We start from the raw sequence: 14,101 nt of genomic DNA, 5'->3' as shown, positions 1-14,101 counted from the left end.
TGAATGAATGCATTATGGGTCAGCGCGCCTTGTCTGCGCGCCTTCCCAGAGATCCCCACTCCGTCGCCACACATGTCGCCGCCATTTTTGGGAAAATTCGATTCGTGCATCCGAAGTTGGCTAATTTTCGGATTCGGCGCGAATCGAATATTTCCCAATATTCGAAACGAATTCCACTTCGCCATGTTCGATTCGCTCATCTCTAGTGGTTGAGTAGGGTGAGCCTTGGGATGCTCCAAATGCAGTGCAAACTGAAACACAGGACACTCTCTGGTAGTAATTACCATATTTTTCACTCCATAAGATGCACCTGACTATAAGACGCACCTAGGTTTTAGAGGAGAAAAACAAGAAAAAAAATATTCTGAACCAATGGACTGCAGTACAGGGGATGACCAGAGATTGCAGACACAGTACAGGAGATGACCAGAGACTGCGGACATAGCACAGGGGATGACCAGAGACTGCGGACATAGCACGGGGGATGACCAGAGACTGCCGACCTTTGGGGAGGGAGGGGGAGCAGGTACCTGAATTTGACAGGTACCCGCTCCCACATCCACGCAGGTGTCCTTCCTTTAGCGCGGGAACCCGGCTGTGACAGTTGGGTGCTTACTGCGCATGCGTGAGAAGTGCTGCGTTTTGTGAATGGCCCAGTGTCTTCTGGGACACATGGCAGGTCCTAGAAGACGCTAGGCCATTCACAAAGCGCAGCCCTTCTCGCGCATGTGCAGTGAGCACATGTCACAGCCGGGTTTCCATACTAAAGATGCCGTTCGGGAAGAATAAGGTAAGGTCCTGCTGCAGGGAAGAGCTTAGCGGCCGGCTGTGTCGGCGGCGGAAATACTGGACCGGCCGCTCTATATTCGCTCCATAAGACGCACTGACATTTCCCCCCTTTTTTGGGGGCAAAAAGTGCGTCTTATGGAGCGAAAAATACAGTAAATTCTTTAGGATGACCCTCTTGCAATAAGAGGTAGTGAACATTCTAGTTTAGGGGACCCCCATTTTGGAAGCAGCCCTAAGCCAGCAATCTTTAACAGTCTCCCTGTGATCTCTCGGGCCTCTTACTGTGTCCCTGTGTACATAGATGCCTTCTTCCAGTACCAGCCAGACCCTGTAACATCCCTATACCATGAGCCTCTTGGCCAGATCCTCACCAGACTCTCCAAACTGTTCTCAGCAGCTTTAGAAATAGGCCCCCCAGCTCTCTCTGAGCTGAGGCCTTGAAACTCATGCAGTCTTTGGCTAATCTGCCCAGAAAGGCAACAGCCCTTCAGGCTGGGTCTTCTCCTCCAGTATAAGGATCTCGTTGTTCTAGGCCTTAGACTATTTATACACACCTCAGCCCCCTGCTTGTCCAGCGATTGGCTGAGGCTGTATGAATATTCAGCCCAGGGTCTGCTCTTCCAACCCACTATATTTCAGAACTTACTGGAAGATAGTGGGGATTAGTTGAGCCTGCAGAACCCAGAAAAGCCAAAAGTAATCAAAGTAAAAATCAAACCTGCTCCACTGACTACAGAGGAGCCAAAATGAAATTTAACTTATTCTTACTAGCAACCTAATTAGGAGGGTGCTACAAATCCAAAACAAATATACAGGCACTCACAGGTCTCGCAGCAGAATAAACCAAAGCAACAGTGTTTTATTGTCAACATTTCCATCTTACCCAAGACACGCTTGCCTTTAATCAATTTCCTCTCATTTTGTGTTATGTTTTTAGCAGGAAATACAAGATCTCACAATGGGTACGAACAGCAATAAAGAATGTATTATGGGGCCCGAGATCACCAGCAGACATTTGTAAAAGCAAACAGTTTATTGTTCCTCCAAACAGGTATATAGCTTCCTTCAGCACAAAATCAAACAGTTCAGAGTTCTGTCAAATCAAAGAATCATACATCTGGCTCACCACCAAAACTCTTTGTCCCTCCCATGCTAGGGTAGGGTTCCTCCATGGTTTGGGTTGCCGGGTAGGCTGCAGGGGTTCAGCAACAAGTATCTTCAGTTTCTGAGAGTGTTCACCCTTGCTTACAACTTGTGAGCTACTGCACACTTCTTCACCTACGCAGGTGCTGATTTTCCTCTGCTGCCTTTCAAGCTTCCCTTGTCTAGGGCTTAACCCTTTTGGGAACAGAGACCTGAAAGTCAGGGTTTGGAGGTTCTTCCTATCCAAAACTATTTAAACCTCCAAAATTCCAGGTCCTTAATAAGGACTTAAAAATTCAGAGACTTATGAAAATCAGTAGTCTTCAGCCAACTTCCCCTGGAACACCTCACCCTGCATGGGTGGGAACCTCTGAGTACTCCACAAATGTCTCCAAAACTGTCCCCCTTAAAAAGGGACCACAACTCAAATAAATATCGGGGAAATGAACTTCCTGTCCAAGATACATTCCTGGTGTACTGTACAAGACCTACAACAGTACTAACCCTTTACTGCTTTATCCAAAACTCGAAGAAAAATGCTGGGGTTCTAATATTAATTGGAAGCAGATCTCTTTACTGTCAAGTAAGTTTGAGTTGAGCTGACTTTTAAGCTGTTTACTTTGCACCTTTGTCTCTTAACATATTACTAGTTCAATATGCCTGAGTAATAAAACTAGGCATTATCACTAAACCAAAACTAGATAAAAGATACACAAGTTAACCTGTAGTTCCTGATGTGTAAATATACAGAGCAGGGGATTGTGGAGATATATCAGATCTGAAGGATTCTGGGACTGGATCTTCAGAAGAAGCTTCCATTTTGTCAAGTAGACTGTGTGTTCCATCATTAAATGAATCTCTGTTTAGATAGTACACCAGCACTCCTTCTTCCAAAAGAGTAGGTAACACTTCATCTATGGCATCCTTCAATTCTGTGCAAAACAAAGCAAAAGATGGCATTGGCATACAGCAAGAATACAAATTAATTAATGCAAATACTCTCAATACACATTGGTTCTTACAATAACTCAGAAACAAAGAAACTTGGTGCAGCTCTGCACAGAAATTAATCAGCTTCGAGGTTTTAGTCACTGGTCACACCGCTGCAATTTAAAACCACGTGATTTGTGTGCAATTTCAGCTCAATTTCAGTGCGATTTCCATTATATTCTGTGTATCTGAAATCACACCGGTATGACTGGACACTAAGGGGTTTATTTACTAAAGCTGGAGAGTCCAAAATCAGACTCCGTTCTGCATAGAAACCAATCAGCTTCTAACCTCAGCTTGTTCAATGAAGCTTTGGCAATGAAACCTGGAAGCTGATTGGTTTCTATGCAGAAGTGAGTCTGATTTTGGACTCTCCAGCTTTAGTAAATAAACCCCTAATTGTCAAAGCTTAATTGAACAAGCTGAAATTATAAGCTAGCTGGCTACCATGCACAGCTGCGCCAGATTTTAGTAAATCTACCCCAATGGTGTATAGTCATACATTTATTATTAAAATACCCATGCAAGCTCAAGCAGAGTTTTTATAACACTGTTCCCTGCTGTGACCCTAAGTGGACAGAACATATTACTAACATTGGGTTATACATGGAATAAAAGAACTCTGTTGACTACTGCTATCATGTACTGACAGTGTAAAAAACTCTTAGTGCAACCTCACTAGGGAAAAAAACACTTGTTTGTGAAAAGGAAAAAGTGTGCTTGACAAAAGTGCTGAATAAAAAGGAAGACCAGAATGACAAATAACCCTCTTTTTGTGGCATGTTCCTCTTAACCACAGGAAAGTGTTGGCTAGCGAAAATTGCTTGCTATGTTTGCCTTTACCCATATGTAGCACTCTCCTAGATAGGTGCGAGGATTAGTTAGATCTAGTGCTGGCTCATTCATTTGGTCAGCTCAGTGGTCTCAGCTACTGCTGCTCCCTCTTCTTCCAGAGAGTGGTAAAATTCTCTGGAACATAGGTGTAGAGCTATGCAGATGGCACTTTGAATATTTATGCAGCCCTGACCAATTCCAGGGAGCAGGGCCCTGAAGGATGCTGGGTAACTGTATAAATACTCAGACAGGGGCTTATAGGTCTCTTCGTGCTGAGGGTCAGTCCAGCCTGGAGGGCTCCTGCCAGCACTGCCAAGTACTTACTGTTCGTGAGGCCCCAGGTGGGCAAAGTAAGGGCCTGGATGCTAAAGCTACAGAGGGCTGACTGAGTGGCTGTCTGCTGAAGATCTAGTCTGGAAACACCAGAGAAAGGTGTCCCTTGGAAGTTGGAAGGAGGCAGCCAACTTTCTCTGGTCATTTTGTGAGTACAGACCGCTGGGAGATCTCTAAGACTTTTCAGCTGCTGCCACTCCACTTGTGCTAGAGAGTCAGCTGTGTGTTTGTCTAAAGGGAACATAGACTGGTGTTCTGAAGAGCTCAGTCTATCTAGTTATCTGTGAAGGGCCTTTGCTCTTGTTGCTCTAAAGGAAGAAGCTTGTTTGCCATTAATTATTTCTATTACATAGCCAAGTCCACGGTTTGCTATATGCAAGGACTTCTTCTTCAGCTATATAGAAAAGAGATCATTGTCCTCAACATGTACATAGTTTCTGTTTTATGAGTATCCCACTCAATTTCCTCAACCCTATCCAAATTCTCCAAAAATAAAAACAACAAAAACAACACACCTAGACTGTTATTGAGGAAAAGTGTGGCTGAGATCGTGTACCTGGCTGTGGTGCAATCCCCTAGAGAAGAACCTGGGCAAATTTTTAGCAGCTTCTTCGGGAGTAAGCACTACACGTATATTTCTGCTGTGTGGATGTAACAGATGTTTTGTACATACTACTGGGTAACACTGCTGTACCTGTCATATGAGATGTAAAAGAGGTATGTATAAGTTTAATTTTATTCACACCTATACTGCATTTCTACAGTATGCATTGCATATTGTGCACTCAATTCCCTCTACACTGTACTTGACTTATTTTTTGCCAGTATAAATATGGTAAAGATCACATCTCTTGCACACATGAGTAGGCATTAAATTGCACCTGGGCTTTGCCTGACAGAGAATGGATTGGTGGAAAATAAAAAGTGAATATATACAAGAAGGGTGCCAAGAATTAAAGTAAACCTGTGTCATGGGCAATGCATGGGTCCACTTTTTAATAAATGCTAAAATGTGCACTGCCATTTTTCTCGTTAATTGTGCAGCATAGCCTGCAAGTCTGTATAGGAGTTTAAAATATTGCTTTGTCTGTACTGCCAAGGCTGGAAGATGCCAAGTGTCCACTGTAATAAAACTATAAACAAACATCCAATCCCTGCCCAGTAAGCAAAGTTCTAATATAATCTAACACCTTAGAGCCTTTAAACACTAATAGTGATTCACACCTAAAAACCTAGAGGAAAAGTATTATTAAGCATGATGAACCAATCCTAGCTCCACCCTTTGATGAAGTCAGAAGGACCCAACACAGAAGGCGGAGTCACAAGTGTGAAAACATCATGGTAGGGGAGTTACCAGGAGTTTGAGGAAGTAGGATCGATCTTGTCTTAGCCACAGAAAGAGCGGTATATGGGAATTTGATAAGCGATCCATCTGCCTATGTGAATGTTAATACACTTTTATTAAACCTTTTTTTTTTTGTAAAGCACAATTATGCATATTTGTTTTATGGAGCTGTTGTGGGACTGTTGCTAAACCTGTGTATTAGGAAGAGTAACCCTTGAGAGACTGGTGACTACAGTTCTTAAGAACTATGCCTGGAGAAACCCCTAAGGAGAGGATAGAGGATTAACCCATTGGGTATATGGTTTATGTGACCTTCTGTAATTTAGAGGTCCACTATTCCAAATGAGAGCACACCCATAAGGAACAAATGGTGGAAGTGGTTTACTGTGTGGCACATATGCAGTTGGGGGAAGATTACACTGGGAATGAAATGAAGATACATAGGACTGATTGATGAATATACATGCCAAATTGATTGCACTTTATTGATTACGTATTATTAGTTTTCCGTCACAAGGTTGTTCTGACATTATATGTATGCGTAGTCACAACTGACCATATATTGATTTGTTCACAATTTTACCACTTTATATTATATAGTGGGTTGTACGAATGAATTTGTTTGGAAGTAGGGATTGTGTATTTAGGAGCATTGCACTTTATTGATCTGTCCAGTATGACACTAACAAAGTTTCCAATAATACCACATAATTTATTGCTGTTTGATCAGTGATAACATGAAACATAATTTCCTTTGGTGCTAAGGACATGAAAAATTATATACTGTATAATTTCACATGTAGTCTTTTAAAAGACAAGGAACCCCTTTGATGCCCTGAGGCTGAAACATACTTAAGGGGTTCTTTTGATAAAGTAAAAAAAAAATGAAGTTTGCAACTATATTGTAATGTAAGATCATGCAGTCACACATTTATAGTCATATGTGGTCACAGACTATGAACATCAGTCCTATACTTGCCTGTGTCTGGAGTCCGTAGGTGGTTACCTCAGCTAAAATGATATACAGAAATCAAACTACTTTACAACACAGTCATTTTCTAAAACTAACAACATCTTTAATGTATTTTCATTAAAGTACAATGATCATCTTGAGGAGCATGAATTAGGATTTGCTCATTTTTGGTAGATACTGTACAATATATCACCTAACAAAAAGTTTATAAGACAATTTAATTAGCCTTCAAAAAGGCAAAGCATAGTAATCAATATGCATAATATAAACTACTTGAAGCAGTATGTATAGTGTAAGTTTGTACAATATTTTTGTTAAATAAAGAATAAAGAAAATTACTAACCTTGAGTAGTAATTAGAACTTTTGCCCCACTGATCTTGAAGCAATGCAGAAAGGACTTGTCCCGTAAATTGTAATTCAGACATGCCATGGGGCAACCCAATTTGGCCAGAGCCAACCAAGTCCAAACATATGAAGGCTTATTATTAGAAATTACAGCAACACAGTCTCCCATTTTCAGCTTTGCATGCTCTCTTAAAGCCCATGCAGCTTGATTACTTTTAAGATCTATTTCCCTGTAGGTATGAATTTGGTCTTGGTATAAAATGAATGCCTGATTGGGTCTTACAGACACTTGCTGCAAAAATACATCCAGCATTCCATGAGAAGGACAATGTTTAACAGGTTTTTCTATCTTATGGGAACAGTGGACTATTTGCAAGAAAAACTTGAAGTCCTGCCACAAGTTTTTTGGAAATACTCTGATTATGGCTATACATAATGGGGTTATCCAGAGCAAAATTGCTAATATTATGAGCATCCTGTGGGGGGAGAGAGAGAGAGAGAGAGAGAGAGAGAGAGAGAGAGAGAGAGAGAGAGAGAGAGAGAGAGAGAGAGACCGACCATAAGTACTATATATGAAACAATAGACATTGGTGATTTTCTTACACTTATGCTTTGATTCCTAAACAGTCACAGATTATTCTGACTACATCTATAGTTTATTCTAGTACACTTCATACTGTTATCAAGTTGCAAAATAAGCTCCAAAACAATAAAAAAATTGTAATTGGCACAGATATGTTACATGTTCCAAAATAAATTGGCCAAGGCAAATGATTATGCAATGCAACCAGTCTCATTTTGTAAATCTGGTGTTTCTCCACCAAAATTATTTGCATTAAAAGGAGGTTTACTCAAAATTATTATTTTAATTGTCTGGTAGGATCGAGCAACATCTTTATATAATGTCACCTGGCACTCTAGTGGACTAATCTTTACACTGGACTTCCTACTGTTGATGCCTGCATCTATCCTAACAATTACAAGGGTTTCATGCATTTCTTCTTTTTTTTAACAGGTAAATGCTTTTCTTCTTTAAAGTGGAGTTCCACCTGGAAAATAAATAAATAAAAGTCAGCAGCTACAATAACTGTTGCTGCTGACATTTAAAAATACAGCCATTTAACTGTCTCTCGGTCCAGCGGTGTCCTCATAACCGCTGGTTTCACCAGCCGTCTTCTCTGCCTGGTGCCGGCATCTTCAGTGTGGGCACCCGGCTGTGACAGCTTTCGGCTTCACAAGCGGGTGCCCACTGTGCATGCGCGAGAAGTGCTGCGCTTTGTGAATTGCCCCGTAGTCTTCTGAGACCTGTCACATGTCCCAGATGACTATGGGTAGGGGGGGGGGGGGAGGACATCTTCCGCTTCCGATCACCGCAGAAGTGGGAGCGGGTACCTGTCAAATTCGGGTACCCACTCCCCCCCATGCTCCTCAAAGGTGCCAATCCTTAATAGGACATAAACTGCAATGTTTCCTCTATGTTTTCACCAGCCATTACCTGCATATGATTGGCTTCCCCCCTCAAGGGTCTCCATAGATGGAAGACCACCTGCTGCAGATGCAACATTATCAGTCTTCTCAGTCCAGGGGTTCTAAGGAGGAGGTTTTCACAGCTCAGCCACTGTTGCTCAGCCCTAAGTTCAGTCCACCCTGTTCACACAGGTGTCCAGCTCACTGTCAGCAGCTGACTGTTGCCTATTCCTTTTCTGAACTCTGAAGCACTCAGGTTAACCCCTACAGTACCAGATTCCTGGTAATTAGGGTTTGAAGATTCTTCCCACCAAAAACTCTTAGAATCTCTGAAATCCCAAGTCCCACTGTGTAATCCACAGTGTATTAAAAACCAGCCCTCTCTGCTCTAGCCAGACTACCCCGAAACTCTCCACCCTGTATGGCTGAGAACACCTGTGTACTCAATGTATTCAAACTGTACCCCCTAAACACTTCACACTGGCAATTCTATACACATTTTTATATATTTATAGGACATTTCTAAACACATATAAATGCATGTAATGATGTGATAAATTGTATATTTTATACTGTGCATTTACATTGCCCTCACTTTGTCAGCGTTTTAAAAAAAAATTATTCTGTGCATCCAGGCACGGCTTAGATACTCTGAGTGCATCTAAGCATAGGTAAATGCAAGTAAAAGTTAAAAGAATTGATTTTGGAAGCTTAACTTTTGTTTATACTTTTCATATCATTTCTTCTGCATTAAAATAAACCAAACACAGGATACAAATGTGAATGTAGCCTTAGTCTGTTGTATGCTTACTGTATATTTATGTAGCTGGGAGCTAGGTTAAGAATGGAGAGTGAGAGAAACACTGGCTGCAGCTGCTCTGTTAACCAGTTCAGCACCACAGGGCAGCAGCTACAGCTATATCAGCAAGAGAAGGAATCTGCTGAGTAGGAAGAGTTGTATAAATTAAGTCAGGCAGCCCTGCACTGTGGGAACTGTAGTCCAGAGGAGAGACACTATGCTGTAATCAAAAGCTTTTGCGCTTCTTTTCCCAGAAAGAAATCTCTAGCACGAGGGAAAAGAGCTGCATTTTTTGAGGCTGTACAGGACACAACCCCAATGCCAAGAGGGAGCCTGGACAGTGTACATAACTGTGCAGCATGTGCCACCACTGTTGCATAACGCTGGCCCAAAGGGGATATGGAGTGCAAAGTCCAGCCGTGCTGACAGCCTGAGCCACTTGGGTGCAGAGCATAGAATGGACGAATCGCTGTGTGTGACCAGATTATGAGCTGCAACATCACTGGGACTGATGAGCTGCTGCAGGGATTTACTATTTGCTGTTAGAGAAACTGAGCCCTGACCATACAGCAATCTTGTAGCCTTACTGCAGCCTGTAGGCTTGCCTGGGTCTATTCTTATATGTACCAACAGTGTAATAAGGTCCCAATGCTAGCCGGCTGAAGAGTTAGAACTAAAGAATGCCCCTTTACAGCTGCTACACAGATACCTTCACCTATTGCTTATGCTAGGAGGTACCTCTCAGGGGACATTGAACTATATCCTAGCCATTCTCCTAGAATGCAATCTTATAGTGCTATTATTTATATTTCTGTTAATGCATATACAGTGCCTTGAGAAAGTATTCATACCCTGTTTTGAAAAAGTATTCATACCCCTTGAAATTTTCCACATTTTGTCATGTTACAACCAAAAACGTAAATGTATTTTATTGGGATTTTAGGTGATAGACCAATGTAAAGTGGCACATCAGTGTGCAGTGGAAGGAAAATGATGAATGGTTTTCAATTTTTTTTTTACAAATAAATATGTGAAAAGTGTGGCCTGCATTTGTATTCAGCTCCCGAGTCAATACTTTGTAGAACCACCTTTCGCTGCAATTACAGCTGCAAGTCGTTTTGGGGATGTCTCTACCAGCTTTTGCACATCTAGAGTGAAACTTTTCCCATTCTTCTTTGCAAAATACCTCAAGCTCTGTCAGATTGGATGGAGAGCATCTGTGAACAGCAATTTTCAAGTCTTGCCACAGATTCTCAATTGGATTTAAGTCTGGACTTTGACTGGGCCATTCTAACACATGAATATGCTTAGATCTAAACCATTCCATTTTTAGCTCTGGCTGTATGTTTAGGGTCATTATCCTGCTGGAAGGTGAACCTCCACCCCAGTCTCAAGACATGCTGGTAGGTTAATTGGATCCTGTCTAAACTGGCCCGTGTATGCATGGATATAAGTTAGGGACCTTAGATTGTACACCCTTTGAGGGTTAGGGACTGATGTGAATGTTCAATATATATGTAAAACTGCTGCGTAAATTGACTGCGCTATATAAGTACCTGCAATAAATAAATAAAAAGTCTTTTGCAGACTCTAACAGGTTTTCTTCTAATATTTCCCTGTATTTGGCTCCATCCATCTTCCCATCAACTCTGACCAGCTTCCTTGTCCCTGCTGAAGAAAAGCATCCCAACAACATGATGCTGCCACCATCATGTTTCATGGTGGGGATGATGTGGTCAGGTTGATGTGCAGTGTTAGTTTTCTGCCACACATAGCATTATTATTATTATTATTATTATACAGTATTTATAAAGCGCCAATAGTTCGCTCAGCGCTGTACATTACAAAGGGGGACAGAACATGTGACAGAACAATACCAATACAATGCAAAACATGAGGGGATCGAGGGCCCTGCTCCTTGGAGCTTACAATCTAGGAGGGAGGGGATGGTGGCACAGGAGGAGATAGCTGTGGGGGATGGAGTGGTGGGAAGAGTGGAGGAGGTCGGCAGGTTAGCAGGGGGTGAGGTAGGCTTCCCTGAAGAGGTGGGTTTTCAGGGTGCGCCTAAAGGAGAGGAGAGTAGGTGATAATCTGATGGGTTGGGGCAGGGAGTTCCAGAGGATGGGTGACACCCTGGAGAAGTCCTGAAGGCGGGCATGGGAGGAGGAGACCAGGGAACTAGAGAGAAGGAGGTCTTGCGAGGAGCGGAGTGTGCGTGTTGGGCGGTACTTGGATATTAGGTCGGTGATGTAGTTCGGGGCAGTATGGTGGACAGCTTTGTATGTCAGCGTTAGGATTTTAAATTTGATCCGTTGGGCAATCGGAAGCCAGTGGAGGGATTGGCAGAGGGGGGTGGCGGAAACGGAGCGGTTGGAAAGGTGAATGAGTCTGGCAGCCGTATTCAGGATCGACTGATAGCCAGCGGCGAGGCAGGCCAGTGAGGAGGGAGTCGCAGTAGTCGAGTCGTGATATGATGAGGGAGTGGATGAGCTGTTTAGTGGTTTCTGGGGTTAGGAACGTGCGGATTTTGGCGATGTTGCGGAGGTGGGGTCTGCACGAGTTTGTTAAAGATTGGACTTGGGGCTGGAAGGATAGGTTGGAGTCCAGAATGGAAATGTAGTTCCACAACAGTTAGAGGGCCGCAGGTTGCCTACCCCTGGTCTAGACCATCTTGTGTTTTCCCTCTTAGCATCAGGATTTCAGATCTGAGCTCTAGGAATCCTGTACTGACCCATAGTGGAAGAAGTATCTGAGTCTGATGTAAGGAGCATGCCTGGGATTGGGGTCTCCTTAAGCACACCGAGTCCAAACGTGAAGGGCATGCCTGTACTCTGTGGAGCCTGCTCTGGGGGGGCGAAGTTGGACCTCCAATTCCATTCTATCATCCTAAATGACAGATTGATAGGCAAAAAAAAATGAATATAAAACTTCTAGAACCTGATGGCCTGAGTCAAACCGGCGATAACAAGCTGCTAAATTGGCCACAGAGGCTTACATTTTTTAGGTATTACGTCTGGTAGAGGTACTTTGGTCCCGTAAACTGTAATGTATGAGTGGTGGGTTTGATTTTAAATTGCAATCACCTGTTATTTCTACATTCCAGATCTGAAAGGAATTTAAGGAAGCAGATTGGATGGGTGAAAAGAAACGTCACCTTTAGCATATATTATTCACACAAGGCCTTAAGTGGTTACTTTCCTGACATGGCATTGGTTGCTATATGGCCGGTACTGTGCTTATCGGAGCTCCTTCTAATAGACCAGCATTTTTATGGTTTCAATAGCTGTAAAACAAAGTTTATTACGTTGGTGAGCCTCAAGGACTTCTATTTAGAAGGGGATGGGAGAGGCTTCATGTTTGGCCCACAGCTGGCCTTTAAACTACCCAGAGTTGGAGGCTAGTCCATCATAGCATTTTGCTTTTAGGCCAAAAGGTTCAATTGATGTCTCATCTGACCAGAGCACCTTCTTCCACATGTTTGCTGCATCCCCCACATGGCTTCTCGCAGACTGCAAATGGGAATTCTTATGGCTCTCTTTCAACAATGGCTTTCTTCTTGCCACTCTTCCATAAAGGCCAGACTTGTGGAGTGCATGACAAATAGTTGTCCTGTGGACAGATTTCCCTACTTGGGCTGTGGATCTCTGCAGCTCCAACAGAGTTGCCTTTCTGACCCAAGATGGCCACCAAGGGTCATATGGCCACAACATAGCCAACTGGAATGCTGCTCCATTGACCCAGGAAACCATAGGAAAACATGTTTCCCCTAGACCTCCTCTCCAGACTGTGATATCACTCGGGTCGAGCGCCGCCTACAGGTGTGTCAGAGGGTCTGAGGTTGTTCTTGAAGTCAAGGTGTAGATTAGGGAAGTAGACTAATTTGGACATAGGGAGTGTGCTTCAAAAATATTCAGGTCGAGAATCAATTTTTTTCCCTTTAAGTGGAACTGCAGCCAAATTTCTTTATATTTCATGATAGCATGTGTTCTACAAATATTTACACTCTTACCCAATGCACACAAAAAAACAAATATTAAGGAGGAAACAGCAATAGCCAACACGAAAATCCACTTACAATGAAATCAGTCAGTTCAAAGGACACAATTCTTACTGGTAATGTTAACTGACACCTCCCCCCACCCCAGAATAAGGTTCACTTACTAAGTCAGGGCTACTAACCTTGTATATTGGTATTGGTATATACTTGCAAATTTAGATAAGTTGCGGCACACTGTACACTTACAATATTGAAAGCATGTTTATCACAGCTATGGTGATAGGTGGCCTCTCTTCTGGCCAGTGGCAGGATCTAAAGGAATGTTGTTCAGATCTCTCTAGCACCATTCCCAATCTCATTCAGTAGGTTAGCCTTGGTCATTTTCATCTTCCGCTTACTTCTAAGCGTGTCTCCTGGGCACTGCATGAGGTCAGATTTCTGGACTTCATTGAATCCAAAGAGAGTTATGCAACACTTGAAGAGCCTTAGTAAATCAACCCCTCTATGTCTGTAATTATTAGAATCTCTGTTAGGTTTACATAGTTAATCTGGCTGAAAAAAGACAAAAGTCCATCCAGTTCAACCAAAAAACCAAAAACAAAAAAGTTATAATCCTACACCCACAGTTGATCCAGAGGAAGGCAATAAACCCAGCAAAGCATTTTCAAAGCTCTTACTGTGAATAAACATTTCTGTGTCTGGAGATTAAATTTCTTTTCCTCCAGACGTAAAGAGTGCCCCCTAGTCCTCTGTGATGACCTCAGGGTGAATAACTCTACATCGAGTTCACTATATGAACCACTGATGTATTTATACATGTCGATCATACCCCCCCTTAATCTCCTCATCTCAAAAGAGATTAAATTCAGTTCCTCAAATCTTTCCTCATAGCTTAGCTCTTCCATGCCTCGTGTCAATTTGGTTTCCCTTCTCTGTACTTTCTCCAGTTCCCCAATGTTCTTTTTGTGAATTGGTGCCAAAATTGAACTGCATATTCCAGATGAGGTGTTGCTAATGATTTGTACAGGAGTAAAATGATATCTATCTCTGGAGTCTATACCTCTTTTAATACAAGAGAGGATTTT

The 14,101-nt window shown here is 42.5% G+C and overlaps 1 protein-coding gene across 1 annotated transcript in view; it reads right to left on the bottom strand.

The window, feature by feature from the left end:
* LOC149447529 (long-chain fatty acid transport protein 2-like) overlaps positions 1–14,101 on the bottom strand; it is a 306,199-nt gene that overhangs the window by 96,113 nt on the left and 195,985 nt on the right. Inside the window, exons 3-4 of the mRNA XM_089652380.1 lie at positions 6,751–7,229; positions 2,655–2,864 (exon numbers count right to left, since the gene is read on the bottom strand). Coding sequence (XP_089508506.1) covers positions 2,655–2,864; positions 6,751–7,228 — 688 coding nt within the window. The 5' untranslated portion in view covers position 7,229. The remainder of the gene's footprint in view (positions 1–2,654; positions 2,865–6,750; positions 7,230–14,101) is intronic.

The sequence above is a fragment of the Staurois parvus genome, unplaced genomic scaffold (genome assembly GCF_062004578.1).
Source record: "Staurois parvus isolate SC_StPar_1 unplaced genomic scaffold, SC_StPar_1.0 ptg000682l, whole genome shotgun sequence".
In the NCBI taxonomy this organism is placed as follows: Eukaryota; Metazoa; Chordata; class Amphibia; order Anura; family Ranidae; genus Staurois; species Staurois parvus.
Note: the sequence above shows the minus strand (reverse complement) of the source record. Positions and strands in the feature narration are given on the sequence as shown.